The 25,348-nt window shown below is 44.6% G+C and overlaps 1 protein-coding gene across 4 annotated transcripts; it reads right to left on the bottom strand.

Annotated features, from left to right (window-relative positions):
• Positions 1-1,475: 1,475 nt before the first annotated feature.
• Positions 1,476-21,946, bottom strand: prlra (prolactin receptor a). 4 transcript variants are annotated; one of them, XM_060038194.1, is made up of 10 exons: positions 21,870-21,946; positions 21,339-21,685; positions 10,989-11,072; positions 10,438-10,573; positions 8,434-8,603; positions 5,144-5,307; positions 4,032-4,173; positions 3,509-3,605; positions 3,299-3,368; positions 1,476-3,120 (listed from the first exon to the last, which is right to left on the bottom strand). In XM_060038194.1, exons 3-10 carry the CDS (start codon positions 11,053-11,055, stop codon positions 1,957-1,959), a joined length of 2,010 nt encoding a protein of 669 aa, XP_059894177.1. In that variant the 5' UTR covers positions 11,056-11,072; positions 21,339-21,685; positions 21,870-21,946; the 3' UTR covers positions 1,476-1,956. The 4 variants fall into 4 exon arrangements, with proteins under 4 accessions (XP_059894177.1, XP_059894175.1, XP_059894178.1 ...); XM_060038192.1 differs by having other exon boundaries at positions 21,362-21,916; XM_060038195.1 differs by lacking the exons at positions 21,339-21,685; positions 21,870-21,946 and adding an exon at positions 15,379-15,675.
• Between the last annotated feature and the right edge of the window lie 3,402 nt (positions 21,947-25,348).

Below are 25,348 nucleotides of genomic sequence, written 5' to 3'. Positions count from 1 at the left end.
CAGTGAGCTGCTGTCCTCTCTTGACTCTCGCTTCCTACGCTGCTGGAAGGTTGTGATGTCCCTTTGGTCATATCTGTGAGTTGTTTCTGTTATGTTAGTTCATCTTGCTTTGTGTGCCACTGTTTTTTGAGTTTAAAGTCGCAATGTGTCACATTTGAACCAGCTCGTCATTTTAAATTATCCGTTCATATCTGCAGTCATTGCTGATCGATAGATTGAAATAATCGTATCAATAAAATAACATTCTATAACTGATATTCTACAAATATAAACTTCTGCCCAGCCTGGGCCTCTCTCTTTGTTTACAATAATCTTACCATCGAGTCTCCCACTCCTTGCACCCAGCCAGCCTTCAGTTTAAGTGGAAGGTCAGTTATTGAGTTTTTTGCTTTACTTAATTGGTATGTTCGATTAATTGGATGTGTAGGTCTGTTCCCTGCTGATTGGTTTAAAGATCAGCGGACCACTTCTTTCAAGGTGAATGCATTGCTACAGTAGTGAGTAACTCGGGATAGCCGCTTCAGCATTAAGAGCAAGATCCTACACTTTCTTTATTTTAGAAAAATATTTAACTGTGCAACACTCTGAAGCTAATACCACATTTATTTATAATGTACATTCTAACTGATATTACTATATGCCTATATATGTATATGTAAAATATTTCATTTATAAATATTTATATTTAAGTATGCATGGTAGAACTGATTCATGTTATCATACTGTGGTCTTTGTAGGACTACATGCCATAGCAGTAGCGTTACGTTTTTTTCACATGGAAGGGCTAACCGATATGTAACGAGTTAAAATGTCTTTCACACCCATAAATTCACGTTGCTAGTACACATGATTATTGAGCAAGGTATGGAAAGGGAAGTAACAAAAAAAATGGATTTATGATTTGATAGTCAGCACCTGAAATGTCTACTGCAAACACAGGTCTACTTGGTTCAGTTCAAGTTGAAACGTAGAGAGAGCAAAGGGCGTTTCTTTATTACAGCGTAGTAATTCTGTTGGGCTGGGATGTTATATAACCAGTGTACCTTCCCCTTGTGTCTCATAACTCTTCCCGTGATCATGCTTATTACACATTGACTAAACTCCTCTAACATAGTTAGTAGCTTTAAGATGAACAGGATAAAAATCATTCAAAAGTTCAATACCATGCATTTCTATTTTATATTTTTGGCAGCTTGATTGACACACCTTATTGAATTAGAGCAGTACACCAACTGCATGAAGAGATTCAGTCGGAGCCTCTGGATAGGCAGTGAGCTGCTGCTTACCAAAGCATGATCATTCAAAGAGGGAAAAGATGTTTAGAATAAGATGTACCTCATAAGTCCTCAAAGCACAAAGTGAAGATACAGGGTTTCATAGCAACAGGGGGAAGGTAAACTTGGTCTTCTCTAGATAATTTGGACCCTGGTATGATGGATGATCTGGGGAAATGCAGGAGGAACCAGACCTTTGAGTCACATCTTTGGACCTTTTATTAGTGATTACAAATGTCAATGAATTCTATAATTACTTCCACACCGATGTATTAGAAAAACGTGAAAACAAGCTTGTCTTCAGCAGAATAATTATATTATATACAAAGTACAATCAGTAGTCACATTACATTCAAAACCACATCATTTTAACCAAATAATCTAAGTGATTCATTGTATTATGATTCTTTAATACAATGTTTTGATGAAATCATGATGTCCTTTTTAAAATGAAAGTTCATTGGTCCAGAATAAATTAAATTAAATCAATACAAAGAGGAGATAAAATTAATGAAAACCGATAAAAATATAAGAAAGAATATATACACAATGACGGTACCGCGATCGCGTTGTGTGTCGACCAACTGGGAGCAGATACATTCGTAGTCCTTATGTGGGTATCCCACTGTGGCTTTTGCCAGCGAGGGGGTGCTGAGGCCAGCTAGTGGGGCTCCACTAGTACCTAGTGTGTGGGCATCATGGCCACTGCTGTGTCCACATACCCGTTCGCTGCGAGGATCGTGTCCCCCTGCAGGGACACAGCAGTGGGCAGACCCATAGATAGCTTCCCGGCTCCCGTCATCTGGCCTGGAACAGCAGGAGGCGCTGTGTAGCGCTCATCCCCCAACAAAGAGTTCTTCTCTTGTATGTCGCATGGGTACTCCTCCTCCTCCTGCCCTTCCTCCACCTCCTCCTGGGTCTCTGCGTCCACGGCTCTCTGCAGCAGGAGCCCGTCGCCAGAGTTCAGCCCTTTCACCCTGCTGTAGTCCACCTCCCCCTGGGGCGCACCCTCCCTCTGGCCCTGGGCTGAAGACAGGGGCCGGAGCACCATCATGTTCTCCTGATTCACCCTCTGCTCCTCCACGTACTCCGTGGCCCTGAAGGGGGAGCGGGGCTGGGCCGGCCAGGCGACGTCCGTCAGCTTCGTCGTCGTCGTCGTCGTCGTCGTCGTCGTCGTCTTCCCTCCCCCCTGCTGACGCCGATGCTTGTGCTCCGGGCTCTGGATGTTGCTCTCACTGCGGGAGTACGGCTGCCAGTGAAGCCGCTCCCGGGCATGGAGGCCCGAGGGCGAGGTCACGGGCGTTGGTAAAAGCAGAGGGATGGAGTGGACAGAGGAGCAGAGCAGCCCGGCCGTCCCCAGCGTGCTGCCGTGGTCCAGCGCCTTGGAGCCGGCGTATTCCTCCAGCGGAGCGAAGACACACGGCCACGTCCTCACCCGTCCCTCCGTCATTTCTCGGTCGTCGTCCCCCTTCTGATTCCTCTCCCAGCTCCCCCTCCTCGCCCGCCGTTGCTTCCCCCCGCAACTCCTCCCCACCGCCGCCCCGTCGCCCTGCTCCTCCTCCTCCTGCTCCTCTTTCACCTCCTCCCCTTCCCCACACTTCTCCATCAGGAGCGTGTGACTGTCGCAGCTGCCGTGGCCAGAGTCGCTGTCGGACGGGGAGTTGGGGGACTTCCCGCCCTCGGTGGTCGCGGCGATGGTGGGGTCGTTGGTGTCGGCCAGCAACAGCTCAGATTCGTCGCGCCCGCTGACCTCCAGGTACACCAGAAGGTCTTCGTAGTTCGGGTGGGTCATGGGGGGGAGGCCCGGGACCCCCAGGGCATCGAACAACTCCTCCGATCTGCCATTCTGGAGGGGGTGTGGGGGTGAAGGAATCGCCGAAAGTCAGAAAGAAAGACAGGGGGGGAGTCAGCGCCCCCCTGTTTAAAAAACCCTTTGGATTTAATTCTCATGCTTAGTTTTTTCGTGAGTCATAAAAAACAGATCTACATGTTAGATAATTACAATGTGAGGACCACCGATTTACCTTCAAGAGCTGTTTATCAAAGCCTCTTATCTTTGGGCCTGGAACCGGTGGGAAAAGGCAACGCTTCACACTTGAAGTTGGGAGGAAAGACAAAAACACATTCGCATGAGTGAAGACAATTTCCTCCTCATAATCCATTCCCTGAGCAGCATGAGCTGCAAGAGTGTGCGTCGGATTTTTCACTGCTCAATAAAAATGAAACATGGTTACCTGCGGCTTTTTACGTTCATGATCCAGGTGAGGAGGAGGAAGATGAGTGCCGAGAAGAATGCAATGAGGATCCACATGGAGCTCCCGAGAGGAAGGGCTGAAACACACCCGCACACACACACACAGACACACACACGGCACACGCACAGTTGAAGGTACAGGATTTCCCATCGTTTTTCGCAATTTCTTCTTAGGTTACCGGCCATCGTTTCATTATATTTACTATACTATTCAGCATATGCTTTTATGCAAAGCTTCCCACAGTGAATCTTTTTTGTAGATATGTTTAGACGTCGGTCAGGATCAGGTCTCCTGCACAAAGATGCCGACATTGGGATTCGAACCCAGAACCATTTCTGCTGGGAGTGAAACACCCAAGACTACATCAGCGTTAGACTGCTATCCCCAATACTTGCAGCCTACCTTCAGGTAACCCCCCAGCATGGTGCCGGACCCCCGACCTGCCTCTCAACACTGTGTATCTGAATTCAAAGGCGCCTGCCAGCCGGCTGCTTTGTCTCACCATACGGGGCGGTGACGTTAACAGTGGGGCCCCACTCGCTCCAGAAGCCGTGGATAGGCTTACAGCGCACCTGGATCCGGTAGGTCCCACCTGAACGCAGGCTGAAGATGTTGAACATCTTCTGCTGCCCGGCAAAGTGCTCCTACGGGAGTAAAGTGACCGCCGAATACATCCAGTTAGATAGCAAATACTGCATCTATGTTTTATTGCATGATAAAAAGATATATTATAGAGCATATACACTAAATATATATATTGTTACATATAGTTTAAAGCAGTGGTTCTCCGACTTTTTATAATGCATACCACCTCAGAAAATATTTGCCTCTCCCAGAACCATCATTATGAGCGATTTTATAAAATATAACAATAAAGTAGCGGAGGCTGGCACTATTCAGCAACACATAGTTCACGCAGGAGGCACATTTATTCCTTTAAATAATATTATGTATTGTTGACTGTTCCTTTTCCTGCTTTACAAACTCTTTCACACAACTCTGGTACAGGGCAAGGGGGCGCCAAACACACACACAAACACACACGCACACCGCAAGTGACCCTAACATGATCAATAACAACCTTTTATTTCATTCAAACACACACAGAAAGTAGAAAGCGCACAGCCTTCCCCGATATTGCAGGGAAATCGCTGTGTTCCGAACACACAAATACAGTTGTGTCCAAAAGTCCAACAACGGCCTTCTGGAAACAGACTTCAATGTTTAGTCGCATTATAATTCTGTTAAAGTCTCCTGTTCACCAACAGTGCAGTCAGTCCTTGGGCATCGAGATTCAGAGGTTTTAATTCTGAACAGGTTTCTCATCCAGTTGTTCGCTTCAGCCGTCACTGGGAAATATTCGCGGAACGGTTGTCCGAGCAAAGCAGGTGCGCAATGATGTTATTATGGACTTGAGCCTCAGCTTCCTCTTAAACACTCAGACCACTAGATTATCAATGATGATCCGTAGTATAACGTGAGCTTAACGGAAAGCATTTATGGTTAGGGTACTTGGGCCGTACTGAACCAGGGTTTGGGGAAAAGGTTAGGAGACCTGCGGCAACCAAAGCTTTAGGACGACAGACATATCAAACACCACAGATCATAGATCACCTCCCAATCCGCCCCGTCCAGCTTGGCCCGCAGCTCGTAGATGAGCGTGATCCAGCCGGAGCGGGTGTCGGCTTTGCGGGGGGGCTCCCACGATACCCGGAAGAAGGTGCCGTCCTTGTCCCCCAGCACAACCACTGTCAAGTTCTCAGGGGTGTGGGGCTGGACTGGGGGGAGGGGACAGAGTAGGGGACACAGTGTGAAAAAGAGTAGGAGATGGGGCAGAGTGTCATGCATAAACACAAAAGTAAAAGCAGCATCAAAACCCGGGTCGGTTCGCAAAGAACTCCCGTTCTGGAATCAGGCCTCATGTTTCCAAAATGTATGGATCCTTCCTACGTGCACTGACCAATCACAACAGCAAATGCGTCGGGGCCTAGAAATTAGGTACCTCCCCTGTGTCCCCTACCCCAGTTCCCAATTAACTGAACATACTCTCCTTCTCATTCAATTTACATCTTAAACATTAGAGTTGTATCAGATGAAGAGCAGTGAGGCACTGGGATTGAAATCTACTCGTCGCCTTATTAATTCAACTAATATAAAACAGACATAATAAACAACATGTGCTTATGAGATGTATTTGTCTGTCAACCATCACTGTGTCAAAGTAGTTCACACACGTGTAAAACAGAATCTTGAGTAAAGTAGCCACGAAAAGTCCCTATTAGGGATGGGCATTTGAAGAAATTTTCTTGATCGAGCATCGCTAGAGTTATCGATCAATTATCGATTAATCATTAACTTTTTTCTATGTTTTTTTTCTAATGTTTTTATCAATGAAATCTTTATTCCAACAATAATGTATGGGCCAAAATTAATACAATACAGTTAACTTGAAGACCTACAACTGTTTAACAGTTTTAAAATAATAAATACAGGCATTATAGGTTATAGGCCTATGCGGCGCTCGTAAAGTCCGAACAATGCGCCTACAGGCGCTCTTAAAGGTTTGGAAACGATTCAACAAGACTAAATCTGTAGCCTATTCCAATTACAATAAGTAGCGAACTTATCGGACAACAATAATCAAACAAAGGCAGTAGGCTAAAAGTGGGCATTAAACTGTATAACTGTTATGAAAAAAAAGGGGGGGGAAAGGCCGACATATAATGCCTGCAGCCGGCGCGCGGAAAAGGCTCGCAACAAAAAGATGAGCCACCCATTTACAAACAATTGCATGAACTAGTCTATCTAAAAGCAATACCTTATTGAACATATATAAGGCTGGACTTGTTGCTAAAATATCACAGTTTTGGCAAAATGTAACGACTCCAAGAGGCACCAAGCGGAGCGAGAGTCAACACATTAAGAAAGAAAAGAGCGACTCACATACGGTGGTGACTGTCGTCCATAGCATACAGTAACTCCAGCCTACATATTTTTGTTTAGGAATATAAGCATGTTAACATGCTCGGGGGTCAGACGCGAACGCAGCCTTGTAACTGTCAGTCCAGCAGCAGAAAACACCCGCTCTGACGGGACCGAAGTTGCGGGGATGCAGAGGTATTGTCGCGCTAACTTTGACAGCCTGGGGAACCTTCTTCCATTCACTTTCCACCAGTCGGCAGGGTTATATTAAATTAAATGCTTCAAGACTCACAGTATGCAACACAACGTCCTTTTAATCGATAACAATATAAATTGATCGACGCATTTCTTAACGATCAATTATCGAGCATCGATTAATTATGCCCATCCCTAGTCCCTATACAACATATATGGGTTAACATCAAGATGCATGAGCACAATGACCCTACTCAGATAATAAGGATTCATTAAGACAATGGACAACAATACCACTGTATGTGATTGTGGAATACCTTCATACACAGGCAGTGTTTAACTTTGAATGTAGAATTACTTAGATACAAGTCATTTTAAGAAAAATGAGAGGAAGATTGCAGGGGGGTCTCTCATGATGAGTTGAGCCAGGTATAAAGGGGTTTACAGCTTTAAGGAGTCAACCTGGAGTCAGCTAAGTAACCACGGTTCCTTTATGGGGCTGGCAGGAGGTTTAATGAGTAACACACAGAATGTAGGGCTTCGTTGACTGCTTTTTCCACACTGACATAGTCTGGACCTACGGTCGATTTCTCCCATAAGATCAGGGGACAGAATAGGGAGAAACAGTAGAGGACAGAGTGACAGAGAAAGGGGGCAGTAGAGGGACACGGTAGGGGGACACAGTGAGAGACAGAGTCAGGGGAAAAAGGTGGAGGGACACAGTGAGAGTCAGAGTTGGAGGGACGGGTATGAGCTATTGTGAGACCAAATATGGGGACAGAGTGTAAGCCAGTGTGAGATTGAGTAGGGGGACAGTGTGTGAGACAGGGAGACAGAAAAGGCGGACAGTGTGTGAGATAAAGGCAATGTGTTGCATGGAGGATTTCTTACAAAAGGGGAATTTGTGAATATTGTGTCAATATTTGTCACAGTGTCATGTTTTGTATACTACTTCACAATATTAACACAACAATGTTAATATTGTTATGAATGTGAATGTAACCAACAACAAATGATTAAATTAAATGTCATTTCAAGCAGGGTCATGGCAGCAGTTAAACTCACAAGAGCAAATTTGAAAAGCGATCCAATCGGCAGAGCAGCTTTTACTGCGCTGCATTAAGTGATAAAGCTACCGAACCCCGGCTCACACAGGAACAGGCTTAATGCATTTCTACTTAGACATGGCATACAAAGAGAGTGGTGTTTTGGCTGTTTTGTTTCATGTTAGAAACAATATAAGGCTACAGAGAATTATTTGTATGCGTTCGGCTCTTCAAACAACACCATGTCGTTGGTTATGGCAACAAGCGCACGGCAATTCAAACCAAAGCAAGTCTCAACGTTTAAGTGGACATCGACTGATCCTTGAGACTGTTTGCACACTGAGCCGGCAATAAAGAAGAGGACGCCGGCCTACCGTCGCTGCGTGGAGAAGGCAAAACGTAAACGTGGAGCGTGTGATTGACGGCTGGTTTAAGCAGCTTCATCCAAGCCTAGTCAAGCTGATTTGACCCTGAGTGGGAATCAGCCATCAACCACACACATGCCACAGTAAATATTATATTTCTTTATAAGAAGCATTGCGTATAATTGCGATGTGGGGCAGACATCTACGGCCAGCTAAAGTGGACGGTCCTGGGATGTGTGGCCCATGAACTTGTGGCTGGACATGATTGGCTGGACAGAGTGTCGCCAAACTGTGTGACATGAAAACCACATCCGGAAGGAACCCCTGATCTAGGAAACAAGAGATGTGTGTGTGTGTGTGTTATGAGATCGCTCACCGATATAGGCCACGTCTACGACTACCGGCTCCGAGAAGTTGCTGCCGTGGGCGTTGGTGGCTGCCACGGTGATGTTGTAGTTCACCCAGATAGACGTGTTGTTCTTGTTGAAGTAACATGAGTTGGCCCCCGCGGTGCGGTAGTCAGGGCACGTGTACACCACGTCTGAACTGTGGGGGGAAAAAACGGAAATGGAATGATGTGAATTTCAATTTCCGGTTTAAGTCAACAATAATAATACATTTAATTATTTCTCTGCAATCAAGGACACCGTACAAAGGTACAAAAAAGTAATTAAACGAAACAACAATAAGATAAAGAGGAAAAATAAATGATATTAACAATAGTAGGAGACAGAGTATTTAGCATCAGCTGGAATATGCAGTTTTGAACAGAATGTCTTGAGTTATGATTTGATATGTGGGAACAGTGGCGTCACTAGGCTGTTTCATTCGGGGCTAAAGCCCAGGACATTTTTTAATTAGCCCCAAATCATATTTTCTTGAAAAATAAATAAATCAACTTGCTTTTTTTCTTTTGTTTTTTTGCTTGCTTTACAATAGAAACAAACATGGGGATTCCAGGGGCATCTCAACGTTTCCTAGTCCTTCTAGATAGTCCTCCTGGCAAGAGGATAAACAATTTAAAAACATAACCAGACTGTTTACCCCCTCAAGTGAATTCACCTATCTTATCTCCAGTCATATACATATACTGTATACTTGAATGGAACTTTAGATGTCTGGGGATAAACAGCACAGCAGTCAGGAAGCTATTTAAAGCTGTAATAAGATGCGTATTTTGTATATTTATGTAAAGCATTGTGAAAAAAATTGCATGCCTAATTAAGCATACAAAAAGATTTGCACGCGCATTTTCCCTTTCCCTCTGGGCTAAGCCCCGGACATTTCACAGACCTAGAAACGCCCCTGTTAGGGAATGAATCGATGTTTCTGAATTGGGGTGGTCGCTGCTGAGTTGTGTGTTTGTGGTAAGAGAACAATTTCTCCTCGTGGATCAATTTTTGGGAGAATTATTAAGGAACTAGGTTTTATCGGATAATGGCCCGCCAAGGAAATACAAGATTGACAAGATTTAATTACGACCGCTTATTGGTGAGGGAATGTCACGTAATGAATTCGAGCTGTCACCTGAATCTCACAAGAATCTCACAATTCATAAATTGTGAATATAATTAATTATTTACTTTAATTGTCTTTAATTCTCTATGTTTACATTTAGGAGGATACCCCGACAAATTCTCCAGAACTATTCTTCACAACAATATGGGGTCAGAACAGTCTGTATTTTGTGATTTATATATAAATGACTCTCTTCTCACAAATACATTTCGATGCACACGCAAATGGATATCGGCATGTCAAAATGTATAATAAATCCATAAACAAAAATAAGTTTCACAAACACATCTCTGATCCACACACAAATGTGTCTTGTTTGAAATAAATGTAATATAAATCCATAAATATATGGATTATGTATCGATATGTATAGTATAGATATGGCGCTCCTGAATCCAGCCACGTCAGGAGAGCCTCAAAAATCCACATATGAATACAGACCAGTCACACACAAATGCAAACAAGTTCACAAATGAAATGCGTCTTGTAAATTCAGGTTCATCAGTTTGTATATAAATGTAACATCAACATCTAAATACATTTTTGTTGATGATAGCAACAAAACATTTATTTAAAACAAGACACATTTGTGTGTGGATCGGAAATGTGTTTGGAAAACTTATTTTTGTTCATGGATATATTTTACATTTATCATTTATACATACCGATATCCATTTCTGTGTGCATTGAAATGTTTTGCGAGAAGAGAGTCATTTATTTATAATCAAAAAAATAAATCTGTGATTCCCTTTCTGGGCATTCATTATTAATGAGACTGTTCTGACCCCATACAACAACAACAAAAACCTAGATCTACAACAACATAGAGAGGACCTGTGTGACCAGTGTGTGAGTCACTGACCTCTCCTTGAGGTAGTAGAGAGCATAGGTGGTCTGCAGAGCATCATCCCTGTCGCTGGGGGCCCACCAGCAGGTGAAGGTCTCCTTGTCCCGGGACAGGCAGCTGGTCAGCTTGGGTCTCCCTGGTGGGCTGTAGTCTTTGATATTGACCACAAGGTGGAAGGCAAGGGAGGAGAAGGAAAATTTGTCAGGACCATTTAGGATTGAAAGAATTTTATGTTATCTACTCAGGTTTTTTAATACCGTAATTTGGTATATATATATATATATATATAATATATATATATATGTTGTTGTATTTGACCTTAAAAATCCCAACTTTCAAACATGGTTAAGTGTAAATTGCACTCCAGAAACACTGGGAATGACAGATGTAACTAACATTACGTTTAACCTGCAATGTATTTTTAGATTGCATATCAGAGCGTTTTTAATGCTTTCTGATAGCCCTATACAATCAACAAAAGGGCCAAGTATGGCTCCAATCCATAATCATAGGTTCCTGACCGTCGGTCTATGGTTAGGGTATTAAGACCCCCTGTGTTCTGTTACCGGTCTCGCTTGTGGCCGTATTCAACAGCGCCAGGAACAACAGCGCGGCGCCCACTGCTCTCCCCATCGTGGTGTTATTTCACACTTTGAAGAAAGAGAAGAAAGGTGTTGGGTTTACAAACACAAAGAGTTCCTGGAATGGTAACAAATCTTGCTGATGGCAAAACAATGATGGTGGTGGTTGTTACTCAACCCATGGTTGTTCAACAGTTATACGTGTGGTCACATAAGAAAAGGGAACAAGAAACTCAAATAAAGAGGAAATTGGGACATTATTAACTGTCAATCCATTTGTTATAGCTGATAATAACGTTTATAATTGCACTCTGTTTGTATCACAGTGTCAGTGCTCTGTCCTGCTATAGCTATCAATATATTTAAGTTACTTATACATGCCCCTACTTTTCTACTTTTCACGCAATCATCATAATAGACAGGCAAAAATAAAGTGTAATGCGATACTGGTCCAACTGTGTGAAATTGGCCGTAGGAATTTGAATACAGCAAGATCACTTCCCCTTGTATACACTACTAAGGATTAATCAAAACCTCAATCTCTCTATCCCCATTCTTTCACCCCCCCCACCCTCTCTCTCTCCCTCCCTCCGTCCCCTCTTTTCTCACTTGTCTCTCCCTCCCCTCTTTTCTCCCTCATCTCTCCCTCCCCTCTTTTCTCCCTCATCTCTCTCTCTCCCTCATCTCTCTCTCTCTCTCTCTCTCTCTCTCTCTCTCTCTCTCTCTCTCTCTCTCTCTCTCTCTCTCTCTCTCTCTCTCTCTCTCTCTCTCTCTCTCTCTCTCTCTCTCTCTCTCTCTCTCTCTCTCTCTCTCTCTCTCTCTCTCTCTCTCTCTCTCTCTCTCTCTCTCTCTCTCTCTCTCTCTCTCTCTCTCCCCCCACCAGCTGGACTGCCCACTAAGCCGGCTTAGTGGGCGACAGAAGGCAATACAGTAGGAGTCAGGATCCTGGCTGGCCTAACCCCCTGCTAGCTGTGTCGCGTGGCTGTAAGTTCTGACCTCAGATCTGTGGATCGCTCACGTGGTGATGCGCCACGTGAACAGACCACAGACTGCTATATTTTCCAGAGCCCATGCCATGCATGTTCAGACGTCTGGGTAAGAAAAGGACTTCTGATCCCCCGAGTGAGTGAGAGTTAATTGGGGAGAATGAGGAAATGGTGAGGGAGAGAGATAGATAGCCTTGTTGAGTAAGGGAAGGTGAAAGGAAGGGGGAGCGGGAGACGGGGATAGAGACGTCACAAGTGGACTTGCCCGTCTCACTTGTCTTACTTAATGGGGATTTCAGATCATTGTTATGAGTGTCCGTTGTAACGGATTTAACCCCGGGGACTCCATGACCCGCTCTAATCCCAATCAAGCTTGCCTTCGTTCAGTGCTCAGGGGTGCAGAATACCATATAAACATGACGATGAACACCCTCAGCCCACACACAATCCAAGGGTAAATAGAGTTATTATGAAGTGTGTGATTTCTGGGCATATGCTTTGATAACATTTGAGAACTGTTACATTTCCCTCTATGACTTTCTGCATTCATTCCATTATTTTGTAATACTCTCAAAACAACTACTTATGCAAAATAAAATGAGCAAAGCAACATGTTTGCTACAAAATAGTAGCAAGAGATAAAGGCATTTTATTGAACCAATAAAATAAGATGCAGTAATGTGCAAAATAATGTGCAATAACACATGCAGGCAGACCAGACAGAAGGGAGTCTAGAGCAAAGACGACCCGGGCCTGGACCAAACCCTGCAAGGCCATCTGGGTAAGGGACCGACGTGTCCTCCTGATGTCCCAGTGTGTCACACCCAGGTTCCTTGCCGTCTGAGGCCTGCGCACCGCAGAGTTGTCACTATTAAGTGTGATAGGGTCCAGAAGGATGTACTGGTGACGGTATGCAGAGAGTTTGGAAAGGACTTCACACCCAAATGTTTTGAATGAAAATCTCAACCACATTTGAGATTTTGACTGTTGACTCTGTGTTGATGTTAAAACCACAGAAGTACCTGCTGCTCCACAGATGTTCAAAATGAGGACATCTTATTCCTCCAAGAATCCCCAGAGAGCTCAGCACTGTTTAATTTCACTGGGCAAGGTACGGAAATGTAAGAGAAGAAGGAGTGAAGTGATGCAGGGGGAAGAGAGAGAACATTTCCATTTTGGGGGGATTAGCAAAACCAAGCCAAGAGATTGGCAAAACCACCAAAACTGGATCCTAAACTGTATAAATAATAAGTATGCTTAAACTTACCCTCGTTTTTTTCAAGATTAATTCGACCCTATGTGCAGATAACCTTAGCTTGCACAACACTAGGCCACAACCGGATATGATGGAATATAACAACTGACTGTACCTGGCACAGGGCAATTTACTGGATTTAAAAATGTTTTAATCCAGGAAACCAAAGTAGAGCAAGACACAATACTATATTGTAGTCTAGTAACAATACGAGAACAAACTTGAATTATATGAAGTCTACTAAAGTCTACCACTAAAGCAGCACGCAGACAATGTTTAAAAGAACTGTGACCCATCTGAAGGATGTTGAAAAAAGACCTGACGATGATCTTTGAACTTTGAACTCAAACAGAAACCATATGAAGCTATGGGCTATGTGTTTCATTTGTACTCATACACGACTCAACGATTGATGGGTTATCAACTTATCTTATCAGCACTAAACTTCAAATAGATCCCCCTATAATTTCACTATTCATATAAGATCAACAGGTCAAATCACAGTTACAATGGTCTCCAATAAAACTTTGTCAACTCAACACAATACATGCACATTGTTCCTCAACCTTGGCAGATTTACAGAACACAATTCACAAGTTCACCTACTCCGGGTTATATTGCTTACTTTAAACAAATATGACTATAAACATTTATTGGAGTGCAGAGCATAGCGTTAGCGTAGAACTAGCAATATGATGTGATCCACAGACAATTCTACTTATGGGTAATTAAAGCAGATGTCCCTAAGGATAAATAATTGAACTTGCATCCCAATGCTGGCCGTACAGCAAGAGAACCTCGGATTTCATTTGGGATTGATTTATTTGTTGTGTCATGTTATCTCATTACTTGTCTTGTTTTTTGTCTAAATCCCCTTGCTGACTAAATCAGTGGCTCCCAACCGTTGACTTTAGGGTTACTACCACATTCAGGACAAACTTATATGCAAACGGTCAAAAAATATAAACACACATGCAGAGGATGGGCAAAGAGTGACAGAATTATTACTGGAAGAAGGCCATGGCCAGAGGGAAACAGTGGAGGGGAAATACGCTTATGCAACGCTGCTTATGCTCTCAGTGTGCTTATTTAGTCAACACAAATCAATGGAATTTATTGCAATGGAAAACCCATGATGATGACCCCCTGCAGTACCCTGGCGTACCACAGGTTGAAAGAGGAAGCACAATTCTAGAGGAGGCAGCAGTCTAGAGGAAGCACCATTCTAGAAGGGGCACCAGTCTAGAGGAAGACACTAGCCTAGCCTTCATTTCAACATCACGATGATCTGATAATTGGCCTTAGGGTTGAAGCGCAGGATTAGCTCTCTCTGAATATAGCCATCTTACATAACCAATGGCCCCTGGGAATAAGCTGCTAAGCTGAGAAAGTGCGGGCACAGAGAGAGGCAAACGTTTATTAAAAAAGGGATGTAAACAACAGTATATGCGTGGTAAAAAAAACATTGCTTTCTTATAGGGCAAGAAAAAAACAGAACATAAGTAGATGAAAGACAATGTTTGTATTCTTTAATATACTGCATAATATGTATAATATCTATTATATATACAATAAGTCCAATATACATTTCCCGCAAAAGTTGTATTCATGTTCTTTGCCAACCCTACTTGGTATTTTGAAAGATTGTCTGATTATACACAAATCATATATCTATAGTATTAACTTTAGAAGCTAACCTTAACGATTTCCTGCCTGAAATGCAGTAGACAGAAATCAGAGATCTGTCAAGGAAGCAAGCAATGTTGAAGCGGCAGAGGGTGAGGATCAACACCGGGAAGGGCAAAGAACACTGCAGGCTGCACCTGTGTTCTGGTTAAGAACCAGCTAGGCAAGGCTCTCTCCAATGTTTAAGTTACAGTATCACAAATTCATCGGAAATCAAAATGTATGACTGATTGTTGCTTGAGAATAGCAGGAGAAATACCCCCCAAAAATGAAAAGCTCAAAATGATTAATCTCCAATAGTGATGTCAGTAGGACTTAAATGGGCAGTGTAAAAAATCAATATCATTAGATTGAACATAAACTGCTTAAGCTCTTCAAGCTGTATGTCATTGACACTGCGGGTGGCATGAACATAGATATTTTTTTCATAATTTTAAATCCAACTCACCCTAATCAACTTGTTTCCACATTTCCTATAGGTTTCCATAAATGGTTTCATGCCAAATCAGGGCCTTGACAATAACAAACAAGTAGGATCAAGTACAAACATGAGACTGAATAAGAAGGCTTACCTGGTCTCTGATCTAACTACTTTCAAACAATTCTCTGTATCCAGCAAACTGGTTTGATCGCCAGCATAGCAGTCCCCTGTTGTTGCCACAACTGCAATTCCCAAGGTCAGCGTGATAATAAACTACACAAAGAAACAGTTCATGTAAAAGATGTGCTTGTAAAAGATGTCCTTTCACTTGTCAGCACAGATGTAGAAAATTAAGATAGATGGCTTATACATTGCAGCATCACAACGCAATGATCGTCTTCATTTTGGAAGCATAAGGCCTAAAAAAAAAAAAAGTTTGGTTCCTGTTGGTTGTCAGTTGAGGTCATGGGTAGGTAGGGAATTTATTCCTCATCCTCATCCTCATCGTCATCCGCTTATCCGGGGTCGGGTCGCGGGGGGAGCAGCTCAAGCAGGGGGCCCCAGACTTCCCTTTCCCGGGCCACATTGACCAGCTCTGACGGGGGGATCCCGAGGCGTTCCCAGGCCAGTGTTGAGATATAATCTCTCCACCTAGTCCTGGGTCTTCCCCGAGGTCTCCTCCCCACTGGACGTGCCTGAAACACCTCCCAAGGAAGGCGCCCAGTGGGCATCCTTACCAGATGCCCGAACCACCTCAGCTGACTCCTTTCTAAGTAAAGGAGCAGCGGCTCTAATCCGAGTTCCTCACGGATGGCTGAGCTTCTCACCCTATCCCTAAGGGAGACGCCAGCCACCCTTCTGAGAAAACTCATCTCGGCCGCTTGTACCCGCGATCTCGTCCTTTCGGTCATCACCCAGCCCTCATGACCATAGGTGAGGATAGGAACGAAGATCGACCGGTAGATCGAGAGCTTTGCCTTGCGGCTCAGCTCTCTTTTCGTTACAACGGTGCGGTAAAGCGAACGCAATACCGCCCCCGCTGCTCCGATTCTCCGGCCAATCTCACGCTCCATAGTACCCTCACTCGCGAACAAGACCCCGAGGTACTTGAACTCCTTCACTTGGGCTAAGGACTCATTTCCTACCCGGAGTAAGCAATCCACCGGTTTCCTGCTAAGAGTCATGGCCTCAGATTTAGCCGTGCTGATCCTCATCCCAGCCGCTTCACACTCGGCCGCCAGCCGATCCAGTGAGTGCTGAAGGTCACAGGCCGATGATCCAATGAGGACCACATCATCTGCAAAAAGCAGTGACGAGATCCTCAGACCACCGAACTGCAACCCCTCCCCACCACGACTACGCCTCGATATCCTGTCCATGTATATCACAAACAGGATTGGTGACAAGGCGCAGCCCTGGCGGAGACCAGCACCCACTGAGAACGAAACTGACTGGCTGCCGAGAACACGAACACAGCTCTCGCTTTGGGAGTACAAAGATTGGATGGCCCTGAGGATAGACCCCCTTACCCCATACTCCCGCAGCACCTCCCACAGTTTCTCCCGGGGGACCCGGTCATACGCCTTCTCCAGATCCACAAAACACATGTAGACCGGATGGGCATACTCCCAGGCCCCCTCCAGGATCCTTGCGAGAGTGAAGAGCTGGTCCGTAGTTCCACGTCCGGGGCGAAAACCGCATTGTTCCTCTTCAATCTGAGGTTCGACGATCGGCCGAACCCTCCTTTCCAGCACCTTGGAGTAGACTTTACCAGGGAGGCTGAGAAGTGTGATACCCCGGTAATTGGCACACACTCTCTGTTCCCCCTTTTTGAACAGGGGAACCACCACCCCGGTTTGCCACTCCTTTGGCACTGTACCCGACTCCCACGCGATGTTGAATAGGCGTGTCAACCATGACAGCCCCTCAACACCCAGAGCCTTTAGCATTTCTGGCTGGATCTCATCAATCCCTGGGGCTTTGCCACTGCGGAGATGTTTGACTACCTCAGTGACCTCCACCAGGGAAATTGACGACGAAACACCATCAACCTCGAGCTCTGCCTCCAACATAGAGGGCGTGTTATTCGGATTCAGGAGTTCCTCAAAGTGTTCCTTCCAACGTCCGACGACCTCCTCAGTTGAGGTCAACAGAGTCCCATCCTTACTGTACACAGCTTGGATGGTTCCCCGTTTCCCCCTCCTGAGGTGCCGGATAGTCTTCCAGAAACACTTTGGTGCCGACCGAAAGTCCTTCTCCATGGCCTCTCCGAACTTCTCCCACACCCGCTGCTTAGCCTCCGACACGGCAGCCGCTGCAGCCCTTCGAGCCTGTCGGTACCCTGCAACCGAGTCAGGAGTCCTCCAGGATATCATATCCCGGAAGGCCTCCTTCTTCAGTCGGACGGCTTCCCTGACCACCGGTGTCCACCACGGTGTCCGAGGGTTACCGCCCCTTGAGGAGCCTAAGACCCTGAGGCCACAGCTAGCCACCGCAGCTTCAGCAATGGAGGCTTTGAACACCGCCCACTCCGGCTCAATGCCCCCAACCTCCACAGGAATGCCAGAAAAGCTCCGCCGGAGGTGTGAGTTGAAGATACCTAGGACGGGGGCCTCCTCCAGACGTTCCCAGTTCACCCGCACTACTCGTTTGGGCTTACCAGGTCTATCCGGAAATTTCCCCCATTCCCTGATCCAACTCACAACCAGATGGTGGTCGGTTGACAGTTCCGCCCCTCTCTTTACCCGAGTGTCCAAAACATGCGGCCTCAGATCAGATGACACGATCACGAAATCGATCATCGATCTTCGGCCTAGGGTACTCTGGTACCAGGTACACTTATGAGCACCCTTATGTTCGAACATGGTGTTTGTTATGGATAATCCATGACTAGCACAGAAGTCCAATAACAAACGACCGCTCGAGTTTAGATCAGGGAGGCCGTTCCTCCCCACCACGCCTCTCCAGGTGTCTCCATCGTTGCCCACGTGGGCGTTGAAGTCTCCCAGCAGAACTACGGAGTCCCCTACTGGAGCCCCATACAGGACTCCATTCAGGGTCTCCAAGAAGGCCGAGTACTCTGAGCTGCAGTCAGAGTTTTCCCCCCTACAACCCTTAGGCGCAGGGAGGCGACCCTCTCGTCTACCGGGGTAAACTCCAACACCGCGGCGCTCAGCCGGGGATTTATGAGTATCCCCACACCCGCCCGGCGCCTCACGCCCTCGGCAACTCCGGAGAAGAATAGAGTCATCGAGCCCTCCGTCTGGGCCTGGCTCCAGACGGGGGCCCCGGGCTTCCTCCGGGCCGGGTCACATCTCCTCTTTTTCCGTTATTCATTGGAGTTTTTTATTTTATTTTTTTATTTTATTTTTTACAGCGGCAGCGAATGATAGGTAGGTTGTTTTAATTTAAAAACGAGAAAATTCGCTCATCCTTGTACAGAATGAAGAGGTGCTGTACCAAAACGTAATTATAGTTTGCATCAAAAAAAAATATTATTATTATTTTTTTTTTTTTATAAAGCTCATAAAATAATTTGCGTCGGAAACCGGAACCAAACAATTTTTTTTTTAGGCCTAAGGGAATTGGAATGTTAGTGTTTGTGTTCTGTGTGATGTTTTTGTCATATTTTGGTAATAAAATCAAGGATCACTTGTAACTATGGGAAGTAATTGTGTTATAAACTGCCACAGTGTTTCTCATGCAAGCGCGGCAAAAGATCTAGATTATGGTACATTTATGTTTATTTCGGATTTGACAGTACTGCCCTACAACTCTTTTTATCTGCAATAAAAAAACATGATTAATTATGTTCAAGCCCATAGCTATCTTGATTGGCCAACACGATAATAAGCACCTATAGATCAGTTACAAATATTTTTGCTTTAGGATTCCTAGAAGGTTCTTCCAGGAATTGTTTCTCTTTGTTTTCCTGTGTATACACTGTGTCTACTACGTAAGGTATACATACCTTACGTACCAAGGGAAGACCGCCAGACCACTGGGTTGAGCACAAGCCCAATAGACCCAGTCAGCTAACTGCTGTTCCTCTGGCTTTTGTGGGTTGAATATTACCTACTGAGATTAGGTGTGGTGGTTAAAGAGTGTGTATGATAAAGAACCCAAAAGGACCAAGCACTCCTTGAGCTCTCAATGACTCAATACACTTGTGTCTGTCAACACAAACTCTATACTCAATCACCATGTTATGTGCTTCGTGAAATGTTCACTTTAAACCTTACTGTATTCTATTCATAATTCATTTTATGATAGTGTGACATAATTCTTAACACATTCATACCAACAGGTCACATATGTCCTTGGCGACTAGAGAGGCTTCTTTCCCATCCTAGGGAGGGATCCTGAGCCTAGGGAGGCGTCCGGCCCGTACAAGAAGCCATTAATTCACGAACCAATTCTAGAGATACGAGCGGCCCAGGTGTTCGACAAACCCAGACGTTCAGGGCCACAAACAAAGTTGCAATACCAACACATAGCCCCAAAAGAGCAGCATAGAGACACATACAGGTATCCAGGGGGCGGGTATCCGTCCCCATTCAAATTCAATGGGGATCAGTCAACGGACGGAGGCAGTGGGCACGAGGCATCTCCACGCGTGCCTATCCAAACCTTTTTGTATACTTTTATGTGTGGATTGTATTTATCTTGGTCCTGAGCATGTTGTGGTCAAGCTCCAAGAAAAGATGTATTCATGTGTTCTCTGGGACACATGAATACATGGGACCGATGTGTCTATAATAAATTAAAAATAATTGCATGATCATATTGTTAAGGAAGGGTAGTAAAATCTAATGGTATGTTTTTAGCTCCAACTACAACAATTACCTAGTGTTTTTTGTTGTTCATCTGGGCAATATAAAAATAATGTATGGCATTGAACTTTTTCTGAATCATAAACAATTTATGAAAAATGATTGGAGTCCAATGAGAAAGCACATATTTAGCCTATTTAGATAGAAGGGAACATGTGTTTTTCCAAAATGTTATTAATTTGACCACAATTTATCTTCCTTTACTTTTTCAAAGGCGCAAATGGTCTCAAAGTAGTATACTGCCAAATATGGTGAGTTTATTATTATATAGGCCTAGTACTCTACTACAGTCAACCACTGGCATGAGGCCTCAGGTAGCAAAGTGAGATGGGCAGCAGAGAGTACATCCAGTAGCCCTATCGAACTAACAAGCTTAACCATAGGCCTAAAACAACGACCTCTCTTATAACTCACCGGAGGAAGAGATACGTTTAAACCCATGCAATCCAGTGACCACATCAGCCTCGTAATGCATTCCAATGGACAAATATATATGGCACCACCTGTTTCAACCGGGTTAATGTATAAAAGTGCTCCGCTCTGGGTGCAAATGTAAACGTTGTGACAAAGTAGCCCTCTATTATAATCCTTAAAGTGAATGAGACCCTTTCTCAGGTAGGAAGACACAAGTGAAAACCATAACAATAATCATGGTTGCATTCAAATAGGTCTGGCAATGTGCAAAAAAAGTAGTGAAGTAAATATACATGGACCAGGCTTGTGCGGCGAAAGACATAAATAAAAACCTAATCTGATGTTAAAATAACAAATAGGAGGTGACACTACCATATTTTTGACGCTCTTTGAAAGCAGTCCATTATCCTTAAAGCATCCAAATATAGGAAAGCAGAGACTTCAGCTATTGACAGGTGCAATGAAGTGAGAACATTTGGCAACAACACTAAACGGATTGGCCGTCTCCTTCACCTTTCATTTACTGTACATTTAGGGCATTTAGCAGTCGCTTTTATCCAAAGCAACCTTCAATAAGTAAATGTGTCAGAAGAAAGGAAAGCAACAATATGCCGGTACAGTAAGGATGCAAGTGCCAAGCACTTACAATTGCCAGGTGCCATTCCCCGTATCCAACAACATGTTGAATACGTACCTGTATCAAGTTGTGTCCATATTTATATAATATTTTTTTCTACTCACCTTTGTTCATTAGCTGAGCAGACCTTGTTTGGTCTATGGGGATGTCAGGCTTGCCAAGCGCACTGCTGCAAAATTACTTTTCCGACCTGAAGGAGCGGTTCGTCGGGCGCGAGGGGACCGGAGGGACGGCGGCTGCGTCTCGCGCGCTCATTCTTCGAAAGATCACAGCCGCTTCTGCTCGCTGTAGTTAGTTGCCTGGACCGGGTGTCAGGAAGGACCTGGACTTCCAGGTTCACCGTCAGAGTTCAGGGAACGATAGAATTTTCAATTCCGGATGCCGAGCTTTTCCTGCTCTCAGTTAGGTCAGTTACCATGGCGACTCATGCGTGAACCTGGCTGGAGCAAACCTGCTGGTACATAGCGGGTTAGGCTCCGAGATAACCCCGCCCACGATGTCTTTCAATCCTCTCATTGGTTTAAATATTAGTAACAAACAAACAACTATGGTCATGTCAGGTACTAACCCAAGCGTATTACATTTGTATTCCTTGTTAGTTTTTTACATTTTAGTCATCTGAAGATTTCGGTAACCTAATCACTCTGTCAAAGTATGTTGAATTACGCCCGCAGTAGGTTTATTAAGCAGTTGTATGTGCGACACACATCTGACCGTGTGTCTCGTCCATGGACATATTAAAGGAGGTCTCGTCCCCTGGGGACATCGAATTACGGGTAGGCAGTTGCGTGTGCGTTTGGTGCTTCTACGGAGATTAAACAAAAAGTTTAATAAACGTAAACCATATTTTGTAGTGGCAATTTATGCATGTTAAAAGTATAAGCCTATAGCTAAAGTAAAGTAGCTTCACCTTTCGTCAACCATAAACAGATTAACAGACCTACTATAAATACCTACTCCTATATTTGTCACAAAGTAGTCCTAAATTAACTTCTGGGGAACGCTAGGGCTCTCCTAGTCCCGCAGAGACAGCTTTTCCATGGCGACCTAGTGTGCAAACGCGCGGTGTCAACTATTAGAAGGACTGAAAAAAGTCATGACGGCATGGGGATTCCCTGATCGATCACTCTATAAGTGTGCGATATATTATGGTTTCCCCCGCATTTTCAAGGTTCCAGAACTCGCAAATCTGAAATCGTTCTGAAACAGAAAGTCATTTCCATAACATATTGTAACCTGCTAGTTTAAACAAGGCCCTGGTCCTGATGAGGGCGTATTTTAGCTTAGGTGCCATGCTCCGGCCATTGATTTTTTATTCTCACCTGCTTCATTTGGATATTCATGTGTATATTGTTGCAATGTGGCAATAACATATATAAATATACTGGGTTAACTAAGGTTGATATGATGATCCTCCTTGCAGCCGACTCTGGATTACTCACCATTCTCATCCTCCTCGATCTCAGCGCAGCATTCGACACCATCTCCCACCCTCTGCTCCTTGACCGCCTAGCTGGTATTGGGATCACTGGTGCTGCACTCTCCTGGTTTACATCCTACCTCACCGGCCGTCAACAATTTGTTCAACTAAGCAACCACAAGTCTGGGTGTTCAGGTGTCTCACTGGGTGTCCCCCAGGGGTCAGTCTTGGGTCCACTCCTCTTCACCACTTACCTCCTCCCGCTGGGCACACTCCTCTGTCACCATGGGGTCCATTTTCACTGCTACGCTGACGACACACAGGTCTACATCTCCACCAAACCCACCGCTGCCATCCCCCCCACCTCCCTCATCACGTGCCTGGAAGAGATCCGGAGCTGGTTGAGCAGGAACTTCCTGAAACTCAATGGAAACAAGACCGAGGCCCTGCTCATCGGATCCAAATCCACCCTCACTAAATCACAACACACCCCAGCTCCACTCATAATTATTGATGGATTCCCAGTACCCTTCTCCTCCAAAGTCAAGAGCCTCGGCGTCATCCTGGACAACACCCTCTCATTCGCACCCCATATTCACAACATCACCCGGACTGCATTCTTCCACCTCTGCAACATCGCCAGACTCCGCCCATCACTGACCCAATCCAGCACTGAAATCCTAGTTCACTCATTTGTCACATCACGCATAGACTACTGCAACGCCCTCCTCACCGGACTCCCCACCAAACTCATCAACAGACTGCAGATCATTCAGAACTCAGCCGCCCGGATCATCACCCGCACCAAATCATCTGACCATATCACCCCGGTCCTCATTCAACTTCACTGGCTCCCAGTACACTACCGTATCCAATACAAAACCCTACTCCTCACCTACAAAGCTCTCCACAACCTAGCCCCCAGTTATCTCAGCGACCTCCTCCAAGAATACACTCCCTCCCGCTCCCTCCGCTCAACCTCTGCTGGACTACTATGTATCCCCACATCACGACTCACTACAATGGGTGCCCGGTCATTCAGCTGTTCAGCACCCAGGCTCTGGAACTCCCTCCCCCCACACATAAAACAGTCAGACACCATTACAACCTTCAAGTCACAACTCAAAACTCACCTGTTCAAACTCGCACACAACGTCTAACTGATCACTGTTTTTTTTTTTGTCTTGTTTTTGTTTTATTTATTTATTATTGCTTATGTTTATTTATTTATTTTTTTCCACAATGTCTTGTTTTTTAAAAAATGTATGATGACTATATGCTCTGTAAGGTGACCTTGGGTGTCTTGAAAGGCGCCTCTAAATGAAATGTATTATTATTATTATTATTATTATGAATACGGATCTTCATTAAAACAAAGAAAATAAATGACCAAACAAATATAACATGAAGAGGATGTTTCCAATTGCTGGGACAAGAAAGGGCCTCACGTCAAAGGCAATCCTGAATTGGTTGATTATTCATTGATAGTTATATTGATATTGGTTTATTTAACCAAGTACAACGTTTGCTTCGGTTCTGCTTAGCCTTATACAAAAACAGTAAGTCTCTTTCCACATTGCAACCTTGGTGTACATGTTCGCTCATACCTGAGGGACTTTTACTCAATGTCATTGCGAACAAATATCGATGAAAGCATTCTGTTTATTCTGTCTCAAGGGCCTCTTATTGGGAGCTGTAAACATACTGTGGTTTCCACGTATCTGCCGTAACCCCCCCATTACATTTAAAACCACATATTGGCCTATTATGTGTTTGGCTGGAGTAAATAATCATAATAATCTTTTAGTTCTTTAATGATGGACATTTTTGACAGCGTAAATGTCATGCAGAACACTATAGAAGTAGCAAAATTGACGTATGGAACTTTACAGAATGAAAGTGAGAATTCTGTTCGCTTCTTTATTTTCTGATTTAGCTTCAGACAATTTCCCCTTGTTCGGGCCAAGCTTCAGAAGTAAACCACAAACAATGGGTCGGTCAGTTGCAGATTTGCAGGTTGAGATGTTGTATCCTTGTAGAACCTTTAAATCCCTGTGGAGGGAAACAACTTATCTAGAGAGAGAGGGGGGGGAGAGAGAGAGAGAGAGAGAGAGAGAGAGAGAGAGAGAGAGAGAGAGAGAGAGAGAGAGAGAGAGTGGGAGACAGAAGAGGGGGAGGGAGAGATGAGGGAGAAAAGAGGGGAGGGAGAGATGAGGGAGAAAAGAGGGGAGGGAGAGACAAGTGAGAAAAGAGGGGACGGAGGGAGGGAGAGAGCGAGAGAGAGAGGGTGGGGGGGGGGGTGAAAGAATGGGGATAGAGAGATTGAGGTTTTGATTAATCCTTAGTAGTGTATACAAGGGGAAGTGATCTTGCTGTATTCAAATTCCTACGGCCAATTTCACACAGTTGGCCGTAGGAGAGAGAGAGAGAGAGATGGATGGACGGCTGCTGGAGTAAATAATCATAATAATCTTTTAGTTATTTTATGTTGGATATTTTTGACAGCGTAAATGTCATGCAGAACACTATAGCAAAATTCACGTATGGAACTTTACTGAAAGGGAGAATTCTGTTCTCTTCTTTATTTTCAGATTTAGCTTCAGACAATTTCCCCGTTGTTCGGGCCAAGCTTCAGAAGTTTACCACAAACAATGCGTCGTTCAGTTGCAGATTTGCAGGTTGAGAGGTTGTATC

Source organism: Gadus macrocephalus, chromosome 19 (genome assembly GCF_031168955.1).
Source record: "Gadus macrocephalus chromosome 19, ASM3116895v1".
In the NCBI taxonomy this organism is placed as follows: Eukaryota; Metazoa; Chordata; class Actinopteri; order Gadiformes; family Gadidae; genus Gadus; species Gadus macrocephalus.
The sequence above is the reverse complement of the archived record's forward strand: the minus strand, read 5'-3'. Positions and strand labels throughout refer to the sequence as shown.

Bases quoted from the DNA above. Each gene is read 5' to 3' on its own strand.
- prlra (XM_060038194.1), bottom strand. From the start codon at position 11,055: ATGGGGAGAGCAGTGGGCGCCGCGCTGTTGTTCCTGGCGCTGTTGAAT. The intron at 3,369-3,508 runs GTAACCATGTTT...CCCAACTTCAAG, and splicing joins ATGAACGTAAAAAGCCGCAG to TGTGAAGCGTTGCCTTTTCC. The intron at 3,121-3,298 runs GTAAATCGGTGG...CACCCCCTCCAG, and splicing joins TTGATAAACAGCTCTTGAAG to AATGGCAGATCGGAGGAGTT.